The sequence below is a fragment of the Scardinius erythrophthalmus genome (genome assembly GCF_964197995.2).
Source record: "Scardinius erythrophthalmus genome assembly, chromosome: 9".
NCBI lineage: Eukaryota > Metazoa > Chordata > Actinopteri > Cypriniformes > Leuciscidae > Scardinius > Scardinius erythrophthalmus.
This window is the reverse complement of record NC_138229.1, coordinates 17204817-17221726: the sequence shown is the minus strand read 5'-3', so window position 1 is coordinate 17221726 and position 16910 is coordinate 17204817. Positions and strand designations below refer to the sequence as shown.

The window sequence follows — 16910 nt, the reverse complement described above, 5'->3', positions numbered from 1 at the left end:
CATTGTGTTGTGTCAGTGTTAACCATTGTAGCCAATCACAGATATGTATATTAAGCGCATGAACACAGTGGCCAATCAGAGGCGTTTTGAGTCACCATGCGGAGAAGTCGCTCAAAACGTATGTTCAGAATCAGCTGCGAGTTTTATCCTTTCGCAAATCTCCTCATAAACAACAAAGTCTTGACGCGATATAAATAAGAGATTCGCTGTGCAGTGCGGACAACTTCAGTGTTTATGACGAGAGTTTCAGTGAGAGTGCAGAACGCGGTAAGTAAGTGATGGCTTAAAGTGAGCGCTATTGACAATCTAAATAATATATTTTTTCATGCTTGTAGAGGACCAGTGGTTACGTTCACACTGTCAATTAAAAAGAGTGATAACTGCATTTAAATGTGGGAGAGAATCCGCAGAATTTTAGTCCTGTGAGTCATGAAATTGCGATGATTGACACAGTAACCATAGCAACATGAGAACGTGATAACCAAAGCAACATTTTGGCGTCTAATAATGTTATGATTTTTGTTACATTTATTTAGCCTACACTTTAGTCATAAGTTATAATATATTACAAATATTTATTTATTTGTTAATGAGGATGATCATAAAAACATTGTTTCTATTTATTACTGCCCTGAAAAATCCTTTTCACATAATGGATGTTTAATATCCTAGTCCACAAGAAAAAATACAAACACAAAATACAAGACAAATTACATAAGCTTGATTTTAATATTGTGTTTCATTACCTGAATGATCCACAAGTTTTTTTTTTTGTTTTTTTTTTTATGGTTGTTCATGAGGAAAAATCCTCCAGCTCCTGCACATTCTTTGCTTTTCCAGCATCTTCTGCATATTTGACTCCTCACTAGCAGTGATTGTGATTGTGAGATCCATCTTGTCACACTGAAGACAACTGATGGACTCATACACAACTATTACAAACCCTGCAAACATTTAGTGATGCTCAAGAAGGAAGCAACCATTAGGAGCCAGGGGGCGTACATTTTTGAACTGGATCATTGGTTTAAATTGCTCTTATTTTATTTAAAAATTAATTAATTAATTTAGTCCTGGCATTTAGAGGCTAAATAAGATATTAGCATGTAAAACAAAATAAGATAATCAAATTAAATAAAAATGTAAAAATCGTCATCTTGCTCAAAAGTTTACTCCTGGCTCTTAATGCATCGTGTTATATTCTTGAGCATTACCTTGCAGAATCTGAAAGATGTACGATAGGTAAACGTATGACTGTAACTATACATTGGAATCATTTTGTAAGGTTTAACAAATTAATTTAAGAGCTCAGTGTTGAGACCTTTCACTGGAATTTGATTGACATGCGATCTGACCAATCATAAATGCAGATACCTGCCATTTTTGTCCGACAAACAAACCAAACCAGACAGTAGATTAAAGTCATTGGACTTGAACTTGAAAAATGGTGTGTATTGAATTCTTTTTGCAGTTCTGATGTTCATTCATGTTTAATTCGTGCTATTACTAGAAGATATTATCAGTTCATGTGCTGCTTGAGTTGAGGCCTATATTAAAGCACCACAAAACGGTGTGTATTGTTTTAATTTCATAAAAATTACCAAATTTGAAAGCTGAGACTTTTTCATAACAGAAGAAGCCTTGTCTTGTCTGTTCGCGCATTGTCAGTGTCCTCTTTGCTCCGCAATATATATTTAACTGTGTGAGAACATGTGGAGTGAGAGCGGAATGGCTTGTCGGACATAGCGACAGTAAGAGGGGCGGGTCTTTGTGAAAGGTCAATTTAAAACCATTTAAATCTTTGTGGACTCGGCCGGACTCGACTCGGACTCGGATGTTAAGGACTCGGACTCAAGTGCGACTCGGCCCTCTTTGGACTCGGACTTGGACTCGGACTCGATTGTTAAGGACTTGGACTCGACTCGGACTCGACAATGGTGGACTCGGACCCAACACTATCTACTCGTTCAGTGTGAGTAGGTAGCCTACCTTGCTGAAATCGCACAGACATCGCACAGTGTATGCCCGTCTTTAGTAGGAGCAGTATTGTTAGATTTTAGCTCAGCTTTTGATGTAGGCTACTGGATCATAAATTATTGCTGGATAAACTAAGTGCTACAAATTTACTTTTCATACTCTATATTGGTTTATATAAGTTAACTGTCTAATGGGACAATGTGTATTTTATAATGGAAGTGTTTTAGATGTGAAAGAGTTGCATTGTGGTGTGCCCAAATGAAGCCAATGATGATCCTCCTCTTGTTTTAAAGTGTGCATGGACAGTCATGTATGCAGATGATAAAACACTATATTTACCTGCAACATCAATTAAGCAGTTGTCTACTGCTTTGGATGAGGAAATACAATTGGTCATAAAGTAGGTACGGAATAATAAGTTGGTTCTAAACTTGATAAAAACCAAAAGCATTGTGTTTGCATCAAATTGCATCAAAAGTTGATTGTATCAAAAGTTTAATTTGTCTTTAAAGAGTGTGCCTATTGAACAGGTAGAGGAAATAAGACTTCTTGGAGTTATATTAGACAGTAGGCTGAAGTGGTCAAAACGGATAGAGATACGCCAATGTTCTCAGACTATCATGGCACCCTCGATATGGTGTCGGACTAATGGTTGGGTGCGGTTGTAGCCATTTTCATGATTTTTTTCCCTGTTATAGCGCCACCAAGTGGCCAATAGTTGCAATTTTTTTCATGTGACCTCAGATTGAGCTCATAAACGTGTCCCGAGTTTAGCGAAAATATCTCTTTCTGTTTACAAGTTATAGCCGTTTTAGTAAAAGTTGCCCCGGTCACATCAAACATTTTGGTTCCCCTTAGTGACCGTGAATTGAAATTTCGATGAAATTAATTTCAATTAATAATTTTTTGATGATTAATGAAAGTCACTCTCCAGAGAATATTTCTGCAGTGGTTTGGTTCCGATCAGGCCAAAAACCTTGGTGTAGTTCGCCAAGAAGTAGTTCGCCAAAAAGTAGGTTTTTCAAAAACCTCAATTTACTTTAAAATGGGTGACAAGCAAATCCGAGGCGTGCATTTTGTCCGCCTTGAGCCAAGGATTCCAACCATATAACCTACGCCTAACGTTTAGGAGTTATGAGCCATTTCATACTTTAGACCGGTGTATCGTCCCCGTCAGGCCATTCGGGGCGCCTTTGGAGGTGGTGTGAGTACTACCAGCCCTCAAAGTTTCAAGTCTCTACGACTTACGGTTCGGTCTGCCCAATCAGTTTTAGATGGAGAATGCTGCATCATGGGAAAATTAAAAATAACAATAGGGTTTCAACGCTACGCGCTTGAACCCCTAATGAAAAGGGCCTAAAAAAGGCCTATAAAAAAAGAAACTATAGGGTCTTAGCACTTGACGCTTGAGCTGCTGGTTACAAAGTCTTTATCAAGCCTTTTAAAATGTCTCAGAGAGGAAAAAGGTAGCTTTTTGCATTTTCAGCTCATTTATCATGCAAATGTGGTGTTTTTTGGTGTGTGTTTTTCACGTGACCACAAAATGAGCTCTTACATAGGTGTGCTGAGTTTGGTGAAAATATCTCGTTACGTTCACGAGTTATAGCCAATTTAGTAAAAGTGGCTCCTCCCACTTCGAACGTTTTGACGGCCCTTAGGGACCGTGAACCGAAATTTCCACTTTTTTTATAACTATTAACAATCAGACTCCAGAGAATCTTGCTGCACTGGTTTGGTTCTGGTCAGGCCAAAAACCTAGGACTAGTTCGCAAAAGTAGGTTTTTCAAAAAAAATTGCCATTTCGTACTTTTGACCGCTGTAGCGCCTCCGTTCGTGGCGCGCCTTTGGTGACGTTGTAGGCGGTGTGAGTACTACCAGCCCTCAAAGTTTCAAGTCTCTATGACTTAGGATTCGGTCTGCCCGATCAGTTTTAGATGGAGAATGCTGCATCATGGGAAAATTATCAATATTGCGCTACATGCTTGAACCCCTAAATATGATCAGTGAAATGCGACATTATCAGCTTGATTTGTTTGACCTTGTGAAAGCAGCAGTTGTGATCAATATTGCAATGTGTTGCAGCGCCTTTCGGTCCATCTGACACTTATTTTTGTACATGTGAACGATCTGGCAGTTTTTACCAGTTGTTACAGTTGTGTGAAGCCATAGGATGAGACACGCACCACACCCTGCAAAAATGCTCTTCTTACATAGTATTTTTGTCTTGTTTCCAGTCCAAATATCGAAACATTTTTACAGTTTTTCTTGGTCGCTTTGGTGCATTTCTCAGATCAGAATTAAAATTCTCAAAACTACTTGTTCAACCTCCACATCCGTGCTGCGTTCCAGTCCAAAATTGTCATGCCCTTCACTCGCTAACTTCCCCCCGTCTCGTTCACTCGGATGTACGTCATTGCTTACGTTGCACGAGTGCCCTCTACTGGCGGAAACTGCAATGGGCTGAATTGGAACGTCCTAAGCCCTTGATCACTTGGAATCAGCAATGGAGTTGATTTATTATTATTTTTTTAAATTCCTTTAAGAATTTGTTTAATGCAGCATCCAAATGTTTATAGGTGTGTGTAGGTTGTTTTAAATAAAATATTTTTTTAATATATATCATAGAGTTGTCTGTTGTGGTGGTGATTAGACGAGATACTGTATGTGGTGACATCACAATCGTACTGCATTGTGGGACAATTGTGGGTGCCTGAAGTGTACATATGAAGTAGACTCACTCCCTCGGTCAAAATCGAGGGAACGAGGGTCTGTCCATATAAACTTCCCTTGTCCACTTCAGGAAGTGGAACGCACTTCAAAATGATGGCAGGGATTTCCCCGAGGGGAAGTGCTTAGGGAAGTTTGCAAGTGCGTGTCTAAAATTGGACTGGAACGCAGCCCTAGTTACTTAAATACCACCTGACCAAAGCTAGTCACACGTCACTGAGCAATATGGATTTTTGCCAGGGTCGATATTGTCCTCACCACTTTTTGAAACAACTCGCGGCATGGATGTACCTAATACAAATAAATAAAACATCTCCAGTTAACTAGCAGGGCATTCATTAGTCTGTTCCGCAAATAAGAGGCGTTCTAGCGCTGAAATGTGTTTGTTTTGTTTGGTGACTATGAAAAAGTGAAAGTGAAAGTGACCAATCAAATGAGCGGAGACATCAGCTACTGTCCCCGCCTCCAAAGTCTCAAAAGTCAACTTGACAAGCGAGCGAGTTCAGTCAGTGGCTAGGGCGTAGCGAGAGTGCGTCACAGCCCCGTGCTCGCGGGACACCGGTCTGTCCGCGCAGAGCACAAGTCAGTTTCTTTTGACTTCTTGAACCCTTTACAAGCACATTAGCACCAGTTAAGAAAGCTTAAAGCTACACTGTGTAATTTTTTAAGTTGATTCTTAGCAAAAAACACTTTGTTCTTTCAAAATCATATGTGCTCATTAATGTGTAATTACTTCTACCAACTAATCAAGTATTCTCGTAAGCGTAGAATCTGCCATTTAGAATACTTACGAGCGAGTCGCTCGAATGGCGGCAGCCATGTTGCGTCTCCATCTTGAAAATACATTAGCCAAAGAGGGACATGCCTGCGCCTTTCGCGTTTTTACACTCAGTGGCACTGTGACGAATGCGAGGGGGAGATTACTCACGACTGCCGGCAGATTTTAAATAATACGGCAACCGTAGGAGTTAAAACGCCCTCGGAATGGGAGGGGCTAGAAAGTAATATTCAATTGGTAGTCATAAACAATTTCACCGCTAGATGGGAGAAAATCCTACACAGTGTTTTAAGACAAGTGGGACATAGAACCTTCATTATACATTATACATGCTTAATTCTAAACAAAACAACTAGTTAGCAGTTTGACATTAGTATACACTTTTATAGACATGCCTCCAGGACAAGAAACCTGCAATACTGCTGGTCAGTACAGTTTCATTGCTCACTGACCATCATGGTCAGTATAAAGGGAGGGTTGGTGCTGTTTTGTTTTTCAATTTATTCTTTTTTTTTTTTTCTTGTTTCCAATGGTGACATAATGAACAGAAATTCTCTTGCAATATTAATTTCGTATGTATATGTAATGAACAGTAGACATACATCAGCTGGACCGGTCTTCCCCCAGCTCATCTACTCTAGAGACCTCAAACTCCAACCAACCCTGTATGCACAGTAACTCAGAGGGAGGTGAGTTCATGAAGCTTAGAAGAGGAACAGTTCAACCAAAAATGTATATATATATAACACTAGTACTCCACTTTAATTAGTGTATGAGGCTGATGATACTGGTGGAAGTGAGAGACATAGAGATATTAGGGTAAATGAAGAGAAGGAAAAGGGAAGTGAGGATACTGTTCAAGAGAAAGTCTTTAATTATTTTACACGGCCCCAGCCTAAGGATTTAGACCAATAAATGTAATTTAGGAAAAAATAGGGTTGTCCGTGTTTCTAAATTTTATTTGGGTCCATGGGATGGCCTGGATGGGTGTGGGATTTCTTGGCCTGAAATTGTGTCCCAGTCCGGCCCTGCATACAGCTCTGGAGATTAGATGGAACACACTAGAATAGCTAATGGAGAGCAGAGGAGAGTTGAATATTGACTGATTAGAATTTTGCTGTGTTTTTGCAATTGTAGATTTGACCACAACCAGCTTTCTGTGCCTGTAACTTCTGCATTGCTTTGACACAAAAGGACGAGTGTCCTGTAGTCCATTCCTGCTTACAGAAGATTTTCCAGGAGGTATTTTCCCTCCAAACAGTTAGCAAAAGCATGACAGCCTGACAGCATAATTTAGGCCTATAAGAATTAATCATTCTACTAAACATTCTACTAAAGTAATAATTTTACTAAACAATAGCCTACATATTGAGAAAATCACATGAAATGGCACATTTGTGTTAAGAACATTCTATTGATCATCTTTAATTAATTCAACAACAAAAAATGAAAATGTTGCTATTTTAAAATATAATTGCAGGTAAAGTTTGAAGTCAAAGTTTGACACATCTCAAGAATTAGTGTTGGCAGATATAATCAGCAGAAAGCAAAGAAAGACAGATACAGTATATCAACAACTTCTTGAAATGAACTGATGATTTTATTTAATAAAACATACAAAAATGTGGATTGTGATAAGCTACAACTGCAAGAATCGGTTATGTAGGCTACTTGTGCGACTACAAAAACCTCCATTTCAAACTTCAACTTTTAACTCTGGATCTGTCCATTGCTTTATACTAGCAAGAGAAAAAGGATGAAATATCTTTAAATAGATCTGTATATTAGTATCAGCCGTTTACTGTGAAGAACTCTAGTCTGGTCTCATAGAGAGTCATCAAAAGCTGTGCAAAAGTGTCACGTGAGCTGAACTCAACCTAAGCCATGACGTGTGTGAATCACATGAATAAGACCAGTACATCCATGAGTACATCCACATAAATCTGATGTGAGCAGTGTACGACCCCTGCATGATAGGGCACTAACTGACACCGCCGGTGGAGGGCACTCAGTTAAACAGCTCAATCTACGGCGTCTCGGTTTGGACAAAAAGTGTCGTCTCCAGTCCATCAATGACGATGGGTGACACGATTTTTGAAGAATTAGAAGATTTGATGCATTTTTCTGTCGCCGATTTGCCCGCTCGTGGATATGCAGTGATGGAGGAGATCCGACGACAAGGGAAACTGTGTGATGTTACCCTAAAAGTACTGTGCTTTTCTTTGTTAGGGTTAATTTGCTAGTGAAATGCTAACCAAGTAGCACTGGGCTGTCAGCATGGTAGATGCTAGTGAAGTACAGACACTGTTAACAGAAGGAAGAGCTGTAATTTTCAATCATGTCAGGTCGTTTGCTAATGTGTCTCATTGCATACATCTCTTGAAATTGATCTTTCTATGTTTTGTATAAATTTTGAAGGCGATGTATTCCAGTGTTATTTGTTAGCGTGTATAGCTAACATCCAGCTGTATATTATAAACTAACTTACTAAAGCACGGAAGAGAAGCAACACATCCTGCTATTATTTATTGCTATTTTTATTTTTATTATCTTTAGAGAAATTATAAACGGCTTGGGTAACTTTAGTGAACTCGCCTTCCATGGTCTGTTAAGAAGTTTTCATTTCCTCATGTTTAATGTTTAACTATATTATCAAGCTGAGTTTAATAGAAACACGTGAGAGCTGGATATCCAATAGGCTATATCGTGAACTGTTTGGCTTATTCTAAACAACAGTTTCTAGCTATTTCCTTTGTATCTATCTATCTAGTTATTTTTTTAACTATTTCCCCCCCCTCCCAAATAACTATTTCAGTGCAATAAAATGCTGTACATCTTGACATAACTTGAAAAAAATTATATTCATTTGAAATATCCATTACTTTTTAGTGAATGAACTTTGTTGAGGGAATAAATTAAAATATTTTTTATGAATAAAGATAATCATTTAATTATAAGAAAAATGCTGTTAATAATTGCTGTTTAAAGTTTATTTTAAAAGCTTGTTTTAAACATTTTTGAGGCCCCATTGGAAGTGTGCTAAGGCCCCCTAGTGGGTCCAAGACTGCTATTTGAGAACCACTGCTTCAGACTCATTATAATATGCAAAATTCAGCCTACTTTAAGTCAAGTTAAGGTACATTTATTAAAAGCATCTCAATAAAGCATGCAACAGTAATTGCAGGAACAGAAATGTTGTTTTTACTGCTCAAAAGAAGAAAAGAGAGATAGAACATAGAGACAGAAGCGTTAAAAATGAAACATTGAGATATTAATATGAAAGTGTTTAAAAAAGCGTAACAATGAAAAATAGTGCACATTTCTTACGTTTTCTATACCAAAAAGAAAAAAAGAGGTGGTTTGCTGATGCCTCCTTATTTTTGAGTGATGTGTATATATATTATTATGTTGCTGTATAAAGCACCATTAGTAGAAGCATCAGCTAATGAAACAGTCTCTGATCTGCTGCTGTGCTTTACGTGTTGCATCATCAGCCCTTTATGTGGGTCGCAGAGAGCAATAATCCTATTTATCCCTTTCACCTGACCTGCTGTACGCATGTCTTTGCTGACTGACAGCTGGCTTATAGTAGGCTACATACTACAGATCATGCTAAGGATTATGGTATACTTTCAGTATAGCAGGTTTTCTTAATGCCTGAATGTTCTTTTTTTCCCCACATTTGCAGCTTCATTCATTAAAATTTCACTTGTCTGTTAATTTTGCCCTTGATAATGGTTATGCTTTGTGATCATTTGGGTGGAGGGATAATAATGTTTCAGATTTTTCATTTGGCTGTGAATGTCACGTTAACACTGAACCAGGACATTTTATGTATTATGTGTATGAGATGATTTCTGATCAGGATTTGTTCACCCGTCTGTGTATGCAGGTAGGAGAGCACAAATTCAGTGCTCACAGAATAGTCCTTGCTGCTTCTATTCCATACTTCCATGCCATGTTTACCAATGACATGGTGGAATGCAAACAGGATGAGATCGTCATGCAGGGCATGGATCCCAGGTGAAGATACAAAATCAATCAAGATCTCTAGACATGGTCTTTTTTTGTTTGTAAGTGTATGCTAATATTTTCATCTCTGTTTTGCCTCTAAACAGTGCACTTGAAGCCCTAATAAACTTTGCCTACAATGGACACATAGCCATAGACCAACAGAATGTCCAGGCCCTCCTGATAGGGGCCAGTTTCCTGCAGCTTCAAAATGTCAAAGATGCCTGCTGCTCTTTTCTACAGCAGAGGTACCGCTTAAACAATTATGATTACTTCATGACATATAATATAGATATAGAGGTAACACTTTAAAATAAGGTTTCATTAGTTATCTTCTTTAGTTAACATGAACTAAGAATGAACAACACTTCTACAGCCGTTATTAATCTTAATGTTCATTTCAATATTTACTAATATACATTATTTAAATAAAAAAATGTATTTGCTAACATAGTTAATGCACTGTGAACTAACATGATCAAACAATGATCAACTGTTATTTTATTAATTAACATTAAAAAAGACGAATAAATACTGTAACAAATGCATTGCTCATTGTTAGTTCATGTTAGTCAATACATTTAAAGGGATAGTTCACCCAAAAATGAAAATTCTGTCATTTACTCACCCTCAGGTTGTTCCAAACCTGTATGCATTTATTTCTTCTGCTGAACACAAAATAAGATATTTTAAAGAATATGAGTAAGCAAACACCTTGATGGGTCCCATTGAAATACTATGGAGGTCAATGGGGCCCAGCAACTGACATTCTTCAAAATAGATATTTTTTTGTTCAGCAGAGCAAAGAAATACATACAGGTTTGGAATAACTTGAGGTTGAGTAAATGATGAAAGAATTTTAATTTTTGGGTGAACTAGCCTATCCCTTTAACTAATGTTACCAAATGAGACCTTATTGTAAAGTGTTACTGATATAGATATTGTAATAACTAACTACTGGTTCAAAGGTTTAGAGTCAGTATGATTTGAAAGAAATTATTACTTTTATTCACCAAGGATGCGTTAAATTGCATTAAATATATTAAAATAAAAAAGTTATTTTAAATTGTTCAAATATTTCACAACATTACTGTTTTATTGGATTCTGTTCAAATAAATACAGCCTTGGTGAGCATAAGAGACTTCTTTCAAAAACGTTAAAAACATTACTGATCCCAAACCTTCGAATGATAATGTGTGTACATAATTGTATAATCAATTAATAATATAGGATCCAATAATAATAATCAGGCCAATTAAAGGTGCTCTAAGCGATGTCACACGTTTTTTAGGCTGAAACATTTTTTGTCACATACAGCAAACATCTCCTCACTATCCGCTAGCTGCCTTTCCCCTGAACACACTGTAAAAAACGCGGTCTCTGTAGACAGCCCAGGCTCCACAAGCGGCAACAAAAACAAACTGGCCCAGCCTGGACCACGAAACATAACAAACAGTGTTCCAGCCAATAACCGACAAGAATGATTTCGGGGTGGGGGTTAGTGCGTGTGCACATGAAGGGGGGTGTGGGGAGTGGAGGAGAGAGAAGCATGAAGAGGGAAGTTAGCTAGAGGAGAGATGTCCTAGACAACGACTAACGTCAGAATTATATTCTCTTGAGAATTTTGATATGGCCGACACACGACCAAAGAGACGACGTTCCAATGAACAAATAGCAAAGAAGAGGGAAAAGGAATGCCGAAGTCCCAAATTTACATCGGAAAAGCCTGTTTCAGGAAGCATGGAAGGAAGGGGGAGTGGACGGGATGAGGAGGAAGCAGGGTCGAGCTAGCCTCCGTTTTATTTGACAATACTTCGAACGTCAACAAGAAATGACGTCACCCAACATCGCTTAGAGCACCTTGAAGTGATAACAGTGACATGCCTCTCTCAGGTTATGTAGTTATAAAGATTATAAAAAGGAGATATTAAAGTGATTAATTTCACATACAGATCATTCTAGACTTGCTCCTAATTAACAGGTTGCATCCAAAGAATTGCCTTGGTGTACGGCAGTTTGCAGAGACTATGATGTGCACCACACTCTACGATGCAGCCAACATCTTCGTTCACCAGCATTTTGTGGAGGTATCTTTGTCCGAGGAGTTCCTGGCCCTTCGGTCGGAGGAGGTGTTTGAGCTCGTGGGCTGCGATGAGCTCAATGTCCAAGCAGAGGAGCAGGTCAGATTCTAATGACTAACATAAAGTGACAAGAACAGGATGGTACTGAATGGTGGATGTAAATCACACATTTTCATTGTTTCACAGTTTTGGGTGTTTTCTTTAATGAGAGACTATAAAATTAGAGAAAATCTGATATTTTTTGTTGTTTGTAGGTGTTTGAGGCCGTGCTTGCTTGGGTGCGACATGCACGTGAAGATCGTGAGCCACGGTTACCGGAGTTACTGTCTAAAACCCGGCTGCCTCTATGTCGACCTCAGTTCCTTGCTGACCGAGTCCAACAAGATGAGCTTGTACGCTGCTGCCACAAATGCAGGCACGTTTCTTTCAGATAACTTATGCCCCATAAATGGACCTTTTGGCAAAAACACACCGTTTCCAATCCAAACTAAGACATTATGTGATTTTTGCAGATCCAAATCTAGAGTAAATACATTTTCAATAAAATGTCTAAGAGTACCATTGTACTTCAAGTCAGCATGAAACGGTAGTTGTGATCTTTTCATGTCTATTGTGATGTACTGTATAACTGAGTGAAACAAAGTGGATTTTATTTTGGTCAATTGATTGGTTCATTGTTGTTTTCTATTATGATCTCATGTGAGTGACAGGTTGTCTTGCCCTTGCACCAAAAAAACATGCCATCAGAGAATAGATTAATTTTGATTAAGAGCTATTTTGATTAAAGAATATGTGGGCACATGAAGTAAAAAAGAATTTGCATAGATAAATCATTTATAATAAATACTTTAATATTCCATTAAAAAAAGATCAATTTTGATTTCATGTTGACTTTATGGTTGTATGTAATGTAAATTATTATTATTAGGTGGCTGATGGCTTAGACTATGTAACAGTTTTTTAGTAATACTTTTGAAAGGATGTAGGGATTCATTATTTGGGGAATTGTTTGTGCGTTTCCAAAAGTATCCATGCATGAATATGCATTTGACCTTTACTCTTAACAGGGACCTTGTTGATGAGGCAAAAGATTACCATCTGATGCCGGAGCGACGGCCGCACCTCCCAGCCTACAAGACCCGACAGAGATGTTGCACATCCATCGCAGGTTTAATCTATGCGGTCGGGGGCCTCAACAGTGCTGGTATCTCCTTCTTCACACTGTCCTTTTAGAAAACGCATGTGCTAGTTACTGTCAAGTGTCAGTTTTTGTTAATGAGTCAACGTTTCATGCACAGGTGACTCATTAAATGTCGTGGAGGTATTTGATCCTATTGGAAACTGTTGGGAGCGATGCCAACCTATGAGCACAGCCCGCAGTCGAGTGGGTGTTGCTGTTGTGAATGGGCTGCTTTATGCCATTGGTGGTTACGACGGTCAATCACGGCTTAGAACTGTGGAAGTTTACAACCCAGAAACTGACACTTGGACCAAAGTTGCTAGCATGAATACTCAACGCAGGTAAGAAATTGTGAGGGAAATATATTTAATATATATAATTTGAAAAGCTATTTTGAAGCTGGATTTAAACCAAGAATTTTAGGTACATGTGATGTATGTATGCATATCTGATGCTTTTGGTCTATCATCTCTTCTTTCTGCATTAGTGCGATGGGAACAGTTGTTGTTGATGGCCATATATATGTCTGTGGTGGATATGATGGCAAGTCCTCTCTAAATTCAGTCGAGTGCTATTCCCCAGAGACTGACAGGTGAGTCATACATTCTTTAGGTAATGTTTAGAAAATTGGATTAATGTTGGGCTGTCACTCGATTAATTTGTAAATCAAGTAATCAGCATTTTAAGTAATGGAAAATATTTTGTTGACAAAACAAACAAACTAAGTAGCTTTTAAAATATATATAATTATGTGGCAATGATATTTGGATCAAATAGAGTATACAAAAATGTTTTCATTATTTAATGTTTTAATTATTTATTATTTAATGTTAAACATTATTTAATAATTCATTTAAAATACATTACGCATATATATATATATATATATATATATATATATATATATATATATATATATATATATATATATATATATATATATATATATATATATATATATATATATATATATATGTTAGACTAATAATAAAAATAAATAGTCATCATTTTAATAATTTTAATTTTAAGTCTTCATCACCGTCTAGCCTGCAGGTGGTGCAACAGCGTTATGAATGTTATTGAAATCTAATGCATATTTAATCTTGGCTGAACATATTTAAGGTGTTCATGCACTGATCAGTATTTGAGCTTTTTTTGCTTTATGATAGAAAGTGTAAGTACAGCCTAATAGACTTTAAGTGAAGGTGATCACGCTTTCGCAGTTATGGGACCGAGATTATGGAATGAACTGCCTCTTTCTATTAGATCTGCTAAATCTTTATTCAGGAATCAGTTTTCAGGAACTTGCTTAAGGCACATTTATCATTGACCGCTTATAACAGGTAATCTCAATGTGGTGCCTGTGATGTGAGAAATGTGAGATGTATGTTTTATGTAAAGCATTTTGGTCAACTTAGGTTGTATTTAGCAGTGCTATATAAATAAACGAAAGAAAGAAAGAATGAAAGAAAGAAAGACTTGCCACTGTCTATTATATCATCAATAATGATGTTGTTTATATTTATTCTGTGTTTTATATATTTTTTGTTTTTCCAAGTAATTATTACAGTATACCGTTTTTTACTTATTATATGTCATGGTTTTTAATAATTTTTCATTTGTTTATGTTTAAAATAGCACATTAATGTCATTAATATCGTTTGTTCTATCAGTTACTATAATTTGTGTTCATTTTATGATTGGCTGATTATTTGAAATTATTGGCTGATTATTTAATTACTTGAAGCAGGGATGATTATTTAATTACTTATTACAAGGATGTTTATTTTCGTAATTTAATTTGTTAATATATTAATATTTAATGTAAAGACGTGTTCAATAGCAAAGTTTTTGCTGTGGTTTTTCGAAATCAGAATGTGTCTGATTTTGTGTGTGCGTGTGTCTTCTGTTACCAGATGGACAATAGTTACAGAAATGAGTGCAAGCCGCAGTGCTGCTGGTGTTACTGTGTTTGAAGGCAGAATATATGTTTCAGGCGGTCATGATGGTCTACAGATCTTTAACACAGTAAGTGAACATCATAATTCAATTGGCAGGATATAAGTTACAAAATACAATACAAATATGTAAAGTTGTGAATGTTTCATGTCTCTGCCACTAGGTGGAGTACTATAACCAGCATACAGCATTATGGCACCCTGTTGCTCCCATGATAAACAAGCGCTGTCGGCACGGTGCTGCAGCCGTGGGCAGCAATCTGTATGTGGCAGGAGGTTATGATGGCTCTGCGTTCCTTAGTGGAGCAGAGGTGTACAGCTCAATAACAGATCAGTGGAGCCACCTAGTGGCCATGAACACTCGACGCAGCCGCATTTCTCTAGTAGCCAACTGCGGTCGACTCTATGCAGTGGGAGGTTACGATGGACAGTCCAATCTCAGCTCTTTGGAAATGTACGACCCAGAAACAAACCGCTGGACACTTATGACCCCGATGGTTTGCCACGAGGGCGGGGTAGGGGTAGGCTGTATACCCTTACAGCCAACTTAACGCCACATCTCCCTCAGCCCAAAAGGATTTTGATTATTTAAAAAAAAAAGAACGAAATGTTTTTGTACTGAATAATCTGACAAAATGCACTCATGATCCTTGGTTCACATGTTTGCATCAGAGGTACCATTATTCAGGCTTTTATTCTAAGAAAAGCCTAAAGCAGATATGCCAGTACACCTTTAATGGTGACATAATCCTGTTCTGTTCTTTTGACGACCAAATGTAGAATTCATACGTACGTTCAAAGACACTGACAACAACTGGGCCGCACTTCTGCTAAAAAACGCACTTTTGCACTGTTAACAGATAGCGTGTGTTGTGGGCCCTTTTAAGCATCAGTTGTTAGGTAATATCATCATGTACACATATAAATTTGTCATTTTTATTCCTCTAAACTGGAAGCCAATTTAGATTTCTAGACAGGTGAAAGTTAACCACTGTTAACCCATGCCATAATTGGGAGAAAGTGTATAATCAAGTGGGTATGATTAATGAGGATAAAGCTGTTTTTAATTCTGTTTTATCAAGAATTTTTCTTACTTAGAAGTACTAACCGTGTGTTATTTGGGATATTGCTCATAATGAATGTTGCTGTTTTGCAGAACATGATGGAAATTTAATGTGAGCAAAATGTGTCTGCACAAAGATGTGCCATGACTTTCCACTTTACATGGGACTGTGTTTTGATTTCACCACTTTATTGACTTGAATTCTCTTACTTTTTTTACTTTTGGTGTCCGTTTTTAATGTGCAGATATTTTTGATTTTGGGATTGCCGATCACCGGCTCTGTATACTGGAGGGATGGGCTGTGATGTGCGCATCTAATCCATTGTCTTTTTTTCTTTTCTTTTTTTACTTTCTCTCGTATTTTTGAGAATCAGTACACATACCAAAATGAGGGAGAGTGAAATTAACATTAACTGATGATTAACTTGTCAGATATGTGCTTTCAGGATTATTTACTATGTTGAAGTAAAAGTGTTGGAGATAGCCTATAAATAGAATGCTCCCTTGTGCTTTGTGCAAAAAACGTCCAAATTATGGTTTATGACTGTATGAATTTTTACCTTATGCTTTTAATTTCAAATAACCCATCTGAAATTAGGATTACTGACTGTGAATTTTTAACACGGTTTATATTTTCTTTGTCATATTACCAATACTGCATTTCTCTGCTGATTTTATTTTATGATTTATTTTGTATTAACTTCCAATTGTGATGCAGTATTTCTACGTTTAATTTATTATTAGCTGTAATCATTCTTTTTGTAGCATTGCACATTGTAGTCACTTAAATGAGAATCAAGTTTACGTTTTACAGAAATCTAATATATATATATGTGTGTATGTATATATATATATGTATATATATATACATATATATATATATATATATATATATAGATCACATTTTTCTGTGTTTGAATAGATTCCTCAGCTACCTCCGTATGAGATGGGAGAGCTCAACAGGGACAAATATCGAGTCGGTCGCCCTGATATCTTTTAAAAACATTCCCATTTAACCTGAAGGAACGGCATTAACAGATCTTTTGTGTGGGACTAAAATATTCTTTTTCGCGTAATTCCTAAATGTCTTAAATAAACATTGATTTTATGGACACAATGCCGCCCTGTGCTGTAATT

The 16910-nt window shown here is 37.2% G+C and overlaps 1 protein-coding gene across 1 annotated transcript; it reads left to right on the top strand.

The window, feature by feature from the left end:
- The first annotated feature begins 7315 nt into the window (after positions 1–7315).
- klhl18 (kelch-like family member 18) lies at positions 7316–16886 on the top strand. Its single transcript, XM_081374666.1, has 10 exons — positions 7316–7686; positions 9372–9502; positions 9598–9738; positions 11473–11671; positions 11827–11987; positions 12640–12776; positions 12871–13093; positions 13240–13344; positions 14669–14780; positions 14875–16886. Exons 1-10 carry the CDS (start codon positions 7552–7554, stop codon positions 15259–15261), a joined length of 1731 nt encoding a protein of 576 aa, XP_081230792.1. The 5' UTR covers positions 7316–7551; the 3' UTR covers positions 15262–16886.
- Positions 16887–16910: the final 24 nt, after the last annotated feature.